The sequence below is a fragment of the Equus asinus genome, chromosome 1 (assembly GCF_041296235.1).
Source record: "Equus asinus isolate D_3611 breed Donkey chromosome 1, EquAss-T2T_v2, whole genome shotgun sequence".
NCBI classification, from domain to species: domain Eukaryota; kingdom Metazoa; phylum Chordata; class Mammalia; order Perissodactyla; family Equidae; genus Equus; species Equus asinus.
The window spans coordinates 37,279,947-37,295,230 of record NC_091790.1 but is presented as its reverse complement, the minus strand read 5'-3'; the positions used below and the strand labels follow the sequence as shown (position 1 = coordinate 37,295,230).

At 44.0% G+C, this 15,284-nt stretch overlaps 1 protein-coding gene across 2 annotated transcripts in view; it reads left to right on the top strand.

Annotated features, from left to right (window-relative positions):
* The window catches only part of AKAP12 (A-kinase anchoring protein 12), an 86,592-nt gene that overhangs the window by 62,805 nt on the left and 8,503 nt on the right, over positions 1 to 15,284 (top strand). Inside the window, exon 1 of one of the 2 annotated variants that reach the window (XM_014850613.3) lies at positions 3,353 to 3,774. The exons of the other annotated variant lie outside the window; for it this stretch is intronic. Coding sequence (XP_014706099.1) covers positions 3,750 to 3,774 — 25 coding nt within the window. The 5' untranslated portion in view covers positions 3,353 to 3,749. Of the gene's footprint in view, positions 1 to 3,352; positions 3,775 to 15,284 lie in introns of those variants that run through there. 2 annotated transcript variants of the gene reach the window in all.

The window sequence follows — 15,284 nt, the reverse complement described above, 5'->3', positions numbered from 1 at the left end:
TATTATATATATGTATAAATGCTTCATTTTATTATTGAATAATATCCCAGTGTATAGATACACTTCTGCCTTTTGGCCACTGTGAATAATGCTGCTGTCAATATTCCTGTACAAGTTTTTGTGTGGACGTCGTCTTCATTTCTCTTGGGTCTATGTCGAGGAGTAGAGTTGCTGAGTCATCTTGTAAAGCTATGTTTAAGATTTCGAGGAGCTTCCAGACTGTTTCCCAAAGCAGGTGCACCATTTTCCATTCCCACCAGCAACTTATGAGGGTTCCACTGTCTCCATTCCTTGCTATTGTCTGTCTTTTTGATTATAGTCATCCTAGTGGATGTGAATTGGCAACTCATTGTGGTTTTGATTTGCATTTTCCTAATGGCTTATGATGTTGAGCATCTTTTCATGTGCTCATTGGCCATTGTGTATCTGCTTTAATGAAACGTCTACTCAGATCCTTGGCCCTTTTTTTAATTGGGTTATTTGTTGGATGTCCTTCAAAACCCTTTATAATCTGGTCTCACATGTAATATTTCTAATCTCATTTCTAGTTATCCCTGGTGTGCCTCCCTTCCCCTCCCCTGTAGACTCTGAGCTTGTGGCTGTAAGAAACTCACTTATGATTCCCTAAATGTCATGTTCTTCATGCCTTTGCCCATGCCGGTCCCTCTGCCTTCCTCTGTGCCCAGGTAGGGTTGTCCCCCACCTGCCCCCCATCCTTACTGAAGCAAGCTGCAGTGGGGTGTGCCCACTTCTCCCTCAGGTGGTCTGCAACCCAAGACTGAGCTCCCTGAGGCCAAGGACCATATCCACTTGTCTCTCTGAGCGCTTGGCGCAATTAACATGGAGCCAGAACTCAGTAAATGTGAATGAACTATGAAGATTTGGGAAAATACTTTTTTTTTTTACCATGCACTCATTTATGATATGGTAAACATTTCCCCATAATTTATGCTTTGGGTGATGAGGCCTTCATCTAAAAATTCGGATTTAACAAAAACAAGCGAAGTTGGAATAGAAGTGACAACAAAAGAAAGATGCCTGCGTTGTACACTGACCGGAGGTCTGATCTTTCCTCCTGCTTTTCTCCTGATTGATGACTTTTCTTTGTAAATCCAGACACGCAGAGGCTGACGGGGCCGCTGTGCTACACGCCCGTCCTTGATCACTCCTAGAGGTGAGATCAAAGCAGAACTGGCTGCTGAGGGTCAGCAACTTGCCACATGATCTGCTGCTCTGCCTCGTGGCTTTAACTACTTCTTTGAGAATATCAAAGCTGTGTTAGCATCTTTACCGACACCATAAAAGGGAATAAAAAGTTTGTGACAAAACCAAACAGCAATATATATACCTTTTAAAATGTTGTTTGGGGCCTTAAATTCATAACTAGTGAAGTTTCTTCCTGTCCAGCTCAGGGCAACAGCTGTTGCTTGTCCTATTTTTAGAATTTCGACTTATAGGAAGGAAAGGAGTGGTGCCACAGCTAAGCAAGGTCAGAATGAACAGATGCACCCAGAAGATGAGGACGTGTATTTCAGAGGTGGCACCAGCGGATGGCCATGTGCTGTCCCCAGCAGCTGGTGCTGAGACATCATGCAGAACTGAGACCTCAGATCCCCAAGGTAGCCCCAGGTGTGGGGAAACCTCTAGAGAAGGGGCTTGGGCTTCACCTGAGGGCATAGTGTCTGGGCTGATCATCAGGCTTGGGAAGACTGTAGACTGCTCATTTAATGCAGACCACCAGCACAGCAGCCAGAGGGGGCTCTATCCATGATCTGCACAGCCAGGATGCCCCAGGGCCGGGCCTGGGGACGTGCGTTGGGGAGGAGAGGAATGTGGAGCTGCTCTGACCCTTTAGCTGTGTGGACTGACTGCAGAGACACCATTAGCACCAGCAGCATTTCACACACTCCAGAATCTCATTATAATTGAAGCACTTTGTGAACCAAAGTCAAGACTCCTCCAGGAAGATAAAAGGTTAGGAAGCTGCTAACTGGCTCGCTCTGGGAATCAGTCCCAGGCATCAGGATAAGGCACATCAGTCCCTGTTCCCACGTATACTTTGGATCAGGTTGGGTGTTTGCCGGAATATAAGGGGGAAGCCCGGTCTGTGGAGAGGCTGAAGCTGATTTTTATAACACGGTCTGATTGCCGGCAACACCGCCTTAGCTCTGCTCTGTCTGGGCCCTAATGTGGTGCGCCGCGCCCCCCAGTGGCCGGAAGGAGCAACTACGTGCCATGCCCCCAGCCCGCCCGCTCGCGGTTCCCAGCTTTTTCCTTTCCTTTTTTCTTATTTTATTGAAGTCATACTGGCTTATGACAAAAGACGGGGGGAGTGAGAAATGGATAAAGGGGCACATATATATGGTGACGGATAAAAACTAGACTGTTGGTGGTGAACACGATGCGATCTCTACAGAAGCTGAAATATAATGATGTACACCTGAAATTTACACGCTTATCAGCTTTTTCTTGATAACTCCCTTCTCCTCCACCGTTCTCTTTCCTGTGCCCACTCTGGGCCACCCCAGGCCCCCACCTCCTCCCTGGCCCTAAGAATTAATGAGTAAGATCCTCACCGTCTGGAGGAAAGAGCAATAATAAAACCGTTCTTTTGTTTGCGTAGGGGAAGGGCTGGCTCTAATGGGGTCAGACAGGCAAAGCGTGAAGTGATAAATAGGAAAAGGAAGAAACAGGAAATTGACATACCAAAGAGTGTGCCAAAATTGTAGGAACACACCAACTTGTTTATCACGCTGTGTATCAACATAGAGAGCAAATCTGAAGTTTCCGTGAAAAGAACTTAAGAATTTAGGGCTGCCTGAAATTTTCAGAATTTTAAAAACTAGGTTCTGACGGGTTTTCATGCCGTGTGCTTGGATATGAGAGGTGTGATCGTGTCTGTGTATTGGAACATGGCATAGTTTCGTCTAAAAGCTTAGCTAATTTCTGCCATAAAACAAAAATAAGAGATTTAATGCTCAAATATTCGAACCTTTTACAAGTTGCCTTGATCAAGTGTTAAAGACACAATGTTCCCTCGTGACAGCCCTTCTCAAAGAATCCTGGAACGGAGAGCTAGCTGCTAGCCCCTCACATCAGTGCAACGTGTGTGTGAAACATGGTGAAAATATAAAATACTATAGGTGCTAAAAAGGAAACTGTGTTTTGCGCCTCATCAGCCTTTAGACCAAAATAAGGATACAAAAGACAGTATGCAAAAAAGGCAGTAGAATTTAATATCTGTGCGGCTATTTCCTTTAAGTAATATGAAAAGCTGAGATACAGGAGTAGATTGGTGCCAGGAATGAAGTAATGGTTTAGATAAAAATGCTGCTGACTCCGGTCTTATTCATCCCAGCAACTTTTAAACCCTCCCTGGGTCTCTCTGCCGAGCCCTAGTGACCACGAAGAGCTCAGCTACAAGGAGGGCTCCCCTCCTTTAAAATGAAACACATGACTGCGGAGCGCTCTGCCAAGTCCTGGAGCGCGGCGGGGGCGGGGCCGGACCCCCGCCCGGCCCCGGGGGGCTGGGTCCTCCTATAATTAGCCAGGGAAATGCATCCTCAGTCCGCCTTTTGCTGCAGCTCCGAAGGCACCTCCAGTTCTCCGGAATCCTTGAAGGGGGCTTGGCGCGGCGTTCTTTCTGATCACAGCAAGATTGCACGGGTTTGGGGAGACCCCGTGCCGCTTCAGCCACCTGCCGAAGGAGGGCAGGGCTGTTCCGCTCATCTGGAGGCGTGCTAGTAAATATGCTGGGGATCATTGCTATCACAGGTAAGGCAGAAGGCAGTCTGCTGGGTTCTCCCTGGGCGGCGGCAGGTGGAGGAAGTGCTTCCCTCCCTCCGACCTGCGTTTGGATGGGGGCCTCCAGGCCAGGGGCTGGACGCGCGGTTGGCATTTGTTCCTCTCACTGTGCTCATCAGAAGAGCCTTCTCTCTGGCTTAGCAAGAACCAGAGAAACCTAACGTTTTCCTTCGACCCGTGAAGGAATCTTCTCCACTGTGCCTGGGGGAACCTCGAATGACTTTTCCAAGAGATCCATGTTAAATTGGGATGAATTTGAAAATAGATTGTGAAAGCCAGCCTAACTATTTGCTGTAGTCCTAAAGAAAGTACATTCCTGTTTTTGAGAAATTGCAATATTTGGCATTGTGACCTGCTTGTTAGGAACTTTCAGTAAAGGACCACTTGGCGATTTATGAGACTCAACTTTCAACTCAGGTCTAAATGATGGTTTTAAGAAGGCCATAGTTACCGCAAAATTGGTGGCTGGCAGGCAATAGCATTTAGGCAATGAATAAACAAAAATGTGTGTTTCCTCATAAGCTTGCTTTCTACAAGTGTGGCTGTATGAAGTATAATGTTTAATACTTCCTTCTAGCAAATAAGTTACATATATCAAACTTGCAGAATTCCCTTGCCGTTCTGTTAACAAAACAAAACTTTGATTGTTTTGTGCACTTCGTGCCGTGGCCTGACTCTTTAAGAATCTGCCTGTTTCCTCTTCCTCTCTCTGCCTTTCACCCATCAAGAAAAATTAACCTCCATTTGCTGGTTTAGATTTATAAAACCTGTTCTTCTCTAAATATTTGAGATCATTACGCACCAAATCTACGTTTTCTTAAAAGCACAGTATAGAATTTCTAGGACTGAAAATTTTTCTCACTATAAGTGCTTCGTCAAAGCTTTGTCCTTCTTTGGAATTTTAAATGATGTGAAAGTTTAGCAAAACTAAAAATATCTCACACTTCCTATAGATTAGCTTGTTTATTTTGAGATTTCCTTAAAATTCCTTTCCCAAGTTAATTTCACCAGCCTTTCTACCATTTACTCAGTTTGAAAGTTCATATGATCCCTAGAAATTATTATTAAATAGACTCTACAAAATAAAAAAAACCAAATTCTCCATTTTTCCAGATTATCTGTTTTTCTGTGAATGAAACATACAAACGCCCAATGCAGAGAAAGTTTGCCTGGGAGTGTGGTTTGTGGGGTGTCCTGGGGCTTCTACCACCCCAGCTCTTTCCTGGGTGCTTTTTGTGTGCAGTTCCATCCGTAGCACACTATTTAATTTATCACTTGCTGAGTTTCCTGTGGGAAAGGAAGGTGGTCCTTTTTTTTTTTTTTGAGGAGGAGGATTAGCCCTGAGCTAGCTGCTCAATCCTCCTCTTTTCACTGAGGAAGACTGGCCCTGTGCTAACATCTGTGCCCATCTTCCTCTACTTTATATGTGGGACACCTAGCACAGCACGGCTTGCCAAGCGGTGCCTTGTCCACACCCGGGATCCAAACCAGGGAACCCGGGGCCCCCGAAGCAGAACATGCGCACTTAACCGCTGCGCCAGGCTGGCCCCTAATGTGGTCCGTTTTAACAGTAAGTAAGAGCTAAACTTGGGGTACTTGGGGCTTTAAAAAATTGGTTCAGATAATCCCAGTGGAATGATTAATGAACAGAAACAGTAGGAAAGACTGTCTAATTTTTAAGGCAATTTCATGTAATTGATCTGTTGCTGTTTGAGGTTTACTTTCATTACAGTGTGGGTATGGAGGATGTAGCAAAATTTTGGTACTTTTTCCTGGTGATAAGAAAACGCACAGCAAATCTTAACTCCAAAAATTTAAGAGCAAACGTTTCTTAGTGGAAGAAGTAAAAAATCAAAGAGTTTCAACTGCTTTTGTTTCCCCTCTGACAAGTTACCAGATAAAGAAGATTTATAGTCAGTAGTCTTGAAATCGTTGGTTAGAATCTTGAAAAGCAGTGAAGGTTTTAAAATTGGCATTAAAGATTAATTAAAAATCAAAGATGTCTTTAACTTTGGGATTACTGATTTAAAATGTGGAAGAAAGTTATTCTCGTCCTTGTTGTAGTGTTACCTTCTTTGAGGAGTGTGCCTAAAGTTTATAATTAATGGGAAAGAAACAAGACTATTGATATTTTTGTAGAGCTTCTTAGGAACGAGTTTTCATTTCCGAAAGGAGGGGAAAGCTGACACTTAAGACTGACCGTTCCCCCCGCCCGGGGCCCCATACACACAAACTGCTGATAGGGATGCAGCAGAACATGAATTGTGAAATGATTGATTTTTCACATTCCATAGTATTGCCTTCCCTGAAGCCTTTCCCTCACATCATGGTAGCAATAACTTAGTTTACAAACTAGGAAATAAGCAATTTGACCCGATGATGATGGACACGTCCCCTCCCCCACCCATATATCCATGGCATGCCAGCAAAAAAAAAAAAGAAAGCTTTTTGAATTGGGAAACTATCTTTCTTGATTTCCCTAACATTCTAGTTTATTTATAACTCACTTTTCTATGCAAATAGACTGTCTGAGTATTGAGTAATGACTGCCGCTTACTGAGTGCTCATTCTCTGTGGCCATTATTGTTCCCCACGATAATCCTGCAAAAAGTGGTTGCAGAACCCCCTTTTCATCATGAAAACGAAGTTTCTCTTGGTGCTCCCTCCGCAGCTACAAGAAGCACCCTTGCAGAGCGCCTTGGTGAGAATCTTTCTCGTGGTGTGAAGGATGCTGATATTGGCTAGTGGTACCCACATTTTTACAAGCCTGCCCAGATGTCTAAGGGATCACTGAACACCACTGTCAAGACCAGGGCCGATGATGACCATCTCCTGTGAGCTCCTGTATGGGGTTTCGCTTCTCTGAGTTTTAATCTCAGTGAAACATCTCCCCTTGGAGGTTTTGTGGTTAATGAAGGTTAGAACAAGGAACGTTGGGTGTGTAGGATATAAGGGATGAATTTAGAATGCAGAGAATTCCTGGAAAAATTCCAGGACAACCCTGCAAATCGTGGGGGAAAGCTAACCAGTTCCAGATGTGGAAGCAAACGGCCCCGATGTGCGTGGGGAGTGGGGAACACTCGGTTACGCCAAACTTAAACAATCAGCCTTGTAGCTTTTTGCGGTATTGCACTTTTTCTCTAACAAAAATGATAGTTGTCTCATCGAAATATGATAGCTAAGTTTGGATTAAAAAAAGTTAAAATTTTGTAATACAGAATATGAAATATTCCTTCAAAGTGTTGTTTTTTCTTTTATACCTGTAAAATAAAAGAAAACAAGTTATACTTTCATCTCTTAATCTCTGAGTTTTTGGAAAAGAAAGGCAATCTTGCAGCTTTTGGAACAACTGATTATTACATTTTGTGGAACTTGAGGGCAGGGTGTCCATGCTGAAAGCAACTTTTGCTTTTTTGGGATCATGGACCCTTTGAGACTGGGGAGGCAGGAGAATTATGATATTTTCACAAGGAGAATGTATATTTTCCTGTATTCATTGTGATTGATTTTATACATTGAGATTCACTGGACATTTGTCTACAGATAACCATAGTTTAGTTTAGTAGAAGATAACACCTAAATGGGAAAAGCTTTAACAGTTCTGCCAAAGTGGGGTTTCTGTACGTGAAATGATTTCAAGCATTGATGTCTTGAGACACCATTAAAGATACAACTTTTCATGTAATACCACGTTCATTCGACTTCATGAATATTCCTCAGTCCAGAGTTGTTTTTTTTAAGCCTGGAAGGGACTTGCGATGACAAAGCTGTTCAAAATATTAAAAAACGCATAAGAGATCATTATTAACACTGTAAGTTTTCCTGTAATGTAATTGACAGTAGTTCATACTTCTAATGATGAAAATATAGTGACAGATGTTCACTGCAGAAAGTGTGCACTGCTGGTTGTCGTTTTTCTTCTCCCTTTCACTGTTTATTTGAGGATATCTTTCATCTCCCTTAGAAAAGCAGAAGACAAACAAAAAGCATACCAAAGCCTTGCTGAGATAAGGCAGCTTCAAGAAGCTGCACTAGCGACTTTGTGCGTGTCCAGCCTGTACCCTTCCTGCATCTCTGTGCCATACCTTCATCCTAAGGAACCTCCTGCGAGGGCATGTTCAGAAAATTAGGTCACTTTTGAAGTCATTCTTTTCTTTTCCAAGTAATGTTTTCAAGATACGGACACTCAGACAGGCATATGATTAGAATCTCCTCCCAGAAGAAGAGACCAGAAAGACATGGTTTCTGTGGTAGGGTTCATGTAAGAAACAAGACTTGGATGATGCTGCTTCCACTAATGGTGGATGTGGAAAAACATGTCGACACAAGCTGTATACCAGGCAAGACTGTGCTGGGTGGTGCCAAAGAATGTGTGGACCTTTGCAAGGTCTGTAGTCTTTTCTGCCCTTTTCAGTGTCTGTAGGGTGGGGAGAGAGGACCAGGGACTAGCAGGACAGTATGAAGCTGGAAGTGTCAGCCAATCCTGCCTCCTACAGCATTTCTGGTTGACTCATGGATTGACTCTCTTTCCAAACCTTTGGGCCATTTTTGATGCCTGGGGAGAATGTGGAGTTTCTAGCTGAATGGTGGCATCAGTGAATAAGTGAGCGTCGTATTTTGACTTTATGGGCGTTTGAGATTCTTGCTTAAGAGCAAATTTATTAATGAATGTTTGTGAGTATGGTTGTGAATGGATTCTGTTATGCTGAGTCTGAACAGGTGAACATTGGGCTATCTTTAAGATACCTGGAAGATATTAATATCAGCCTCCTGTCACTCACGTACTCCCTTCATTCCCAACAGCCAAACCTGCTGGCTTGGTCCTCTCGTCCGTGCCACCACATCCTTTAGGCTGTTCTTGTATGCATTTAGCAGCCTCCCTTTTGCTCACCAACCTGTGATCTTTCACTCATTCAGAACCATATGCAGACAGCACATAGAAATACCTTTAAAAAACTAACCACAAACTAGAACACGAGTGGGAATGACGATGATCTTGCCTGGGGATCTCCTCCTTCAGCCAGACCCTGGGAAATGTGGGGTGATTTTGATGAACTGTATACGGTTTGGTTTGGGAGAGAAGGAAAAGTGAGGAAGGGAGTTCACAGAAAGAACTGCTGTGGCCACATTGGACTTGCTCTTGGCCCAAAATGAGGAAAGGGTCTAGATCTTCACAAATAAAGAGAGAGGACAGGGAGCTAACTCAAGATGTCTGTGCCCTGTTTTTTTCCCTGTGAAGTGTTTATGTTGGAAGTCAAAGAGGTAAGAATAAGTGCAATATGATGTTTGACTTTACAGAATCTGAAAGGGCACCTACAGTTGATGTATTGGTGGATTTCTGCAGCATCTTCTGGTCCTGAAGGTCTGGGAAAGTCTCAAGAGGTCCAGTGTGGAAGATCTGAAAGCTGCTCAATGCTGCCCTCTGCTGTTCAGAGACACATTCTGGGGTTTGGACAGTGATTTTGTGCACGTGAATGTTTGTGACGTAGTGCGATAGTGAAGACTTGGACCAACATAAATTGTCTAACATGAGGGAGACGTGAAAATTAATTATGCAGCCATTATGTTGTAGTTTTGAAGACTATTGAATCCAGAAGAAAACACTCAGAGATATTAATAGTGATTATCTCTGGACATTATCTTTATGGATGTTATTCCCAATTTTCCATATTTTAAAGTCTACTACAATTTATATTGATTACTTTTGGAATCGGTAAAAAGTAATTAAAAATAAGTAGTTCTGTTCTGAAGAAAACAAGAAGCAAACAAAGGAATCATTAGAGTTTTTGTTGTATTATCATTAAAGATGGCCAACTGGGACTTCCTCCACCTAACCAGCCTTTGCAGGAAGTTCTGGAGGTGACCTGTTACAGGTGACGTCACTAAGAAGCTTCAGGAAATTTGCCCAAGGGCCCAGTGCTTAAGTGGCGCCGCTGAAATTTGAACAACAGATTGTCTCCAGAATTTCTGCTCTTCATTCTTCTTCCCCTCTATCTGAATTCTCTCTCTTTTTGGAGGGAGAAGGAGGGCAGTTTTTCGATGATTTACTACATGCATAAAATTTCTGTTATGGTATATGATGTGAGGCAAAGATCCAGTGTCCTCCTCTAAAATCAGGTAGGGTGACTCTTCACTCTCTTCTATTTTTGCTGTTTTCTCTATTTTTGTTAGTTATCCGCACTTGTTTATTCATCTGAGTGATTTTTTTAAAACAATAACTTCAAGCTTACAGAAAGTTGCAAAAATAAAAATAGTATAGAGAACATCCTTATATATACACCCTTCACCTAGATTTACCCACTGTTAGCGTTTTACCTCATTTGATCTCTTCTGTTGGAAAACAAAACGAAAACAAAAACCAGCTTGGAGGTTTGTGTCGTGTCTTATGTAGGCATGAGATAGAAAAGTTTCTGAACCATTTGAGGGTAAGCTACATACAGCATGTTCCTTTACTCCTAAATACTTGAGTGTGTATTTCCTAAGAATAGAGGCATTCCCTTTATAACCTTAGTACCCTTATCAATGCCATATGTTTACATTATTATTATACTAATCCACCATCCTTATTCCAGTTTTATCAGTTAATCTAATAATTTCCTTTAGCATTTTCCCCTTGCATTATAGGATCCATCTTTGGATTGGGTATTACATGCCATATGCTTTTGGGGGGTGGTAAGAGGCTTTATTTTATTTTATTTTATTTTATTTTTTTGCTGAGGAAGATTCACCTTGAACTAACGTCTGTTGCCAGTCTTCCTCTGTTTTGTATGTGAGCTGCCATCGCAGCATGGCCACTGATAGATGAGTGGTGTATGTCTGTGCCTGGGTACTGAACCTGGGATGCCGAAGCAGAGCACGCCAGACTCAACCACTGTGCCACCAGGGCTGGCCCCTACATGCCATATTCTTTACTTTCTTTCAATCTGGAACATTTCTGTAGCCTTTGTAGACGTTGACATGTTCGAAGCATATAGTTCTCCTCTCTCCATTTCCACCGAATTCTTTATTTTTTGTTTGTTTTCTCCTAATTCAATTTGGGTTGTGCATTCTTAGCCACAGATGCTACTGTGTCCTTCTCAGGGTATTGCACACAGTGTCCAGCTGTCCCTCATGGGTCGATGTTAAGCTGTTGCCGGACTTCTCCACTGCATAAGTGGGGTTTCCTCACTCTTTTGACTATCAAGCATGTAAATATCCTGCCCACTCCCCCAATTAAGAACCCACTGATTCTTGGCTTTATCCAGTCTTTACCTTGATGGCTGCAAAAGGATGGTCAGGTCATCATTGGAATCACTGTCCATGAGTGGGTGGGTAGGGTATATCCATTCTTTCTTGTTTTTAAAGCATGACTGTAACCATGAAAAAAACACTTTTTACGCTGAAATAGAATTTAAATTGCTGTTCACACCAGACATATAGCAATTTTTCCATCTAAATGTGGGAGTTGACATGCCTAAATACCTTTTCTTGTCATACGTGACAGTTACAAATTTTAAAAAGTTTTAACGATTTACGGAAAACAAGAATTTTAATGCTTTGAAAGTATATAGAATTAATTGTTCTTTTAAAAAGACAAACTTTGTGTTTTGCTCCTATTTAACGCATTGACTCGACGTGCCCTGGTGCCAGCCTTTGGCCCACCAGAGATGCCACACACCTACTATATGACACTGGCCAAGTCATATGACCAGTTTAAACAAATAGAGTTTATCTTTCAGAGCAGTTTTAGGTTCACAGCAAAAATGAGTGGAAAATATGGAGAATTCCTATATGCCCCCTGCCCCTACACATGCATAGTGTCTCTATCAACATCCCCACCAGAGCGGTCCGTTTGTTACATTTGATGAGCCTACAGTGACACATCATTATCACCCCAACCTCATAGTTTACATTAGGGTTCACTCTTGGTGGTGTCATTGCATGGATTTGACCAAGTGTATAATGACATCCGTTTACCATTATAGTATCATACAGAGTAGTTTCACGGCCCTTGACTTCCTCTGCTCTGCCTGTGGGTCCCTCTCTCCCCCGCCCTACCCCTGGCAACACTGATCTTTTTCACTGTCTCCATCGTTAGCCTTTTCCAGAATGTCATATAGTTGGAATCCTTCAGTATGTAGCCTTTTAGGATCAGCTTCTTTCACTTAATAATATGCATTTAAGGTTCCTCCATATCTCTTCATGACTTGATAGCTCATTTCTTTTTAGCGCTAATATTCCATTGTTTGGACGTACCATAGTTTATTTATCCATTCACCTAATGAAGAACATCTTGCTTGCTTCTGAGTTTTTGCAATTAAGAATAAAGCTGCTGTGAACATCCATGCGCAGCTTTTTGTATGGACCTGTTTTCAACTCACTTGGGTAAATACCAAGGAGCGTGATGGCTGGATCCAATGTTGAGTGTGTTTGGTTTTGTAAGAAACTGCCAGACTGTCTTCTGCAGTGACTGCTCTATTTTGCATTTCCCACGTATAACCCTTTTTGAAGTCAGTTTCCTTCCCGGTAAACCGGTTTGGAGGGACCAGGTGACCTCTAGCTTCAAATTCTAGGGCTCTCTATGACACCAAATGATGCTTTGTCATGTGAACATGTGCGAGGTCCCCAGACATTAAAGCCGTGGCAACCAGGCACCCCCATGCCCCGGTCCCTGCGTGCCCGCGGCCACTGCCGTGCTGTGTGGCTTTTGGAAGGTGCCACTTACTGGATTGCAGTGCGGATGACAGAGCGGCAGTGGAACGCAACAGCAGTGAGGTTGAGCGGCATGTTGGCAGTCATTTAACCATTTAGGGCTGGTTTTCGGCCTCGAGTGTGCTGGGATTTGATGAGAGTCCCCAATGGGGGGAAGCACGGGGTCTCCGGGGGCTTTTCCTTGCAGGTTGGGAGGCCTGAAGCGTTGCGGACGGCAGGCGCGAGGCGGCTGCGCCCTCTGTGACGCGCGCGGTGGCCCGCAGGGGACGCCCTCGTCAGCGGCCCGGCCTGCCCTCCGCCGCCAGTGTCCATCCAGCGATGGGGCAGCCGGGAGAGGAAGGCTGGGTCTCCCGGGCCTCTGTAGGGCGCGCGCCATGCCCTGGTGGAGCCACCTTTGCTGTGAGTGGCGCGTCCCCCCGCGGCGGTTCGCCCCGGGGACGTGGCGGGCGGGACGCCTGGTGTCCGTTAGCACCGGCCAAAGACGGGCGTGTGGGCTTCCATCCTTGGACGCACGCAGGGAGGTGTTGGGAGGGGACCAGGCGATGCCCGGGGCTGTGGAGAGACCCTCCCGGCTCGAACACAAGACCCTGCTGCCCTGGACCTTGTCCTGCCCTCGGCAGGGTTTGCCCAAACCCTCCATCCTTGTAGCCTTCATCCAACCCGGAGATTTGAGGACAGGACCGCAGTGCAGGCGATGCCCCGGGCCGCTCGGTGCTTCTTGCCGGAAGAGCGCGCAGCCTGGAAGACACTGATTTGGAAGGGGTGTCGGGGTTGGAATAGTGACTGTGCGGGCTGGAGTCAGCTGGGAAGGGCTTTGGGCAGGAGAAGAGGTAGAAAATTATCATTTTCAAATGATAATTTGATGAGGTCTCAAAAAATCACAAAGGCCAGAAATTGCTTTCATTAGAGAGTCTGGAAACGAGCGAAATGTGGGATGGAGGCAGGATGGACAGGCCTCGCTGCTGGGGCTGCAACCTGGGGAATGTGTAGCGAGTAACAGGAAAAATAAGATGTGGGTTTCAGTGCGGGTTGCAAGCCTCCTAGTGGGTCGCCTCGTGATCGCACGTGTTTTGGGGCAGGATACATACCTCTAATGTGCAAGTGTGCGATCAGAGTTCGATTTTTCTGTTGAAACCTAATTTAAACGGCCTTGGGCCCTGTAAGGTCTCTACGGGGGCCTGGCCTTGTGCAGAACGTAAGTGGCAGCTGCATTCAGGGCTGAGCTGGGTTGCCCACGCTGTGCACAAGGCACAAAGGCGTCATCTGGGCCAGCAGGGGCTCTGGCTGCAAGGTTCCTCTGACCACAGTAGCTCCCCGGATTACTTAGGTCAAAAGGGACTACAGACCAGTTGACCAGTTAGGATTTAAAACTTTCCTGTGATGTTTTCTATACATTTCTTTTTTTATGTGTTCAGCTCGTAGAACATTCTATCTAAAGAGAAGATCTGAATATTGCTAAGCTGTTCCAGGGCTATCAATAGCTGTTTTGTTTTGCCAGTTGGCAGCTGTTCCTCCTTGTTTCCTTAGATTTGACTGTAAACATTCCAATCATCCCAGAATTTTAAAAAAAGTGTTACAAATGGAAACACAGATTTAGGAACATGGAGGGAAAATTGGGGGGAATATGGTGTGTTTAATACCTGTTTTCTCCCAGTATGTTAGCAAAACGTCTGCCTTTTCCAATGAATTCTAGAAGTGAGTTAATGAGTGTTTTTAACTCGTACATGTGGCAGGAAACTTATGTTTGTGTTCATTACTAATAATACTGTACTGGAACACAGTTTATTATTGGGGTTTGACTTTTTTCTCTAGTGTATTTCCAATGATATCATCCACCTTTTAAAAAAGACTGTCACGTCTCTTGTGTTGCATTAGAAGTGTTTGTAGAAAGTTCTGTGGTGGGTATGCTTTAATAATTGGGGAAATTTGTAAGAAGTAGTTCATTGAAATGCACTTAAAGAAATCTTGAGATTTAACTACAAGGAGGTCTATAATGGGAAAAAATGGAAACTGACAGCATTGTCTTCTCATTTCTGAAGATTATACATGGTTTAAAAAAAAATAATGGAAAGATAATGTTCCCTGGAAGACTCTGACCTAAAAACAACACTGTTGGGGGTGGGACATAGATGTCTGGCTCTTTCTCTCTCTTGGAATATTTGCCTCCATGTTTAATGTGGATGATCTTTGTTTCTTTCTTGTTTATGAAATCTAAAGTTGGTCACTAACGTGTGTATTCCATAGCAATTTTTCTTTTTTAAGATTGGCACCTAAGCTGACATCTTCATCTTCATCTTTTTGTTTTTCTTCTTCTTCCCAAAGCCTTCCAGTACATAGTTGTATATTCTAGCTGTGGGTCCTTCTGGTTGTGCTATGTGGGACACTGACTCAGCATGGCTTGTTGCGTGGTGCTAGGTCTGTGCCCAGGATCTGAACTGGTGAACCCGAGGCTGCCAAAGTGGAGCTCACGAACTTAACCACTCGGTCACGGGGCTGGCCCCCATAGTGATTTTTTTAAAAAAAGAAAATCTGTTAGGAAGGGTACTTCAGGTCCATATAATGAGATTTTTGGTTTTCCTTCCAACTTCCTTTGGTATCTGAAATGTTCAGTTCTCAGTATTTTCAAATTTTTATTTTTTTAAGGCTCCCTTAGATGGTGATATCAGTTCTAATAAGTGAGGATTGGCTCATTCCCAAAACTCTTGACAGAGACGACTGTGGCCCTGTCACCAGGGCAAAGGCCCGCCCCCCACAGCCACTCTGGGGAGAATTAGCACTTGTCCTCAGTA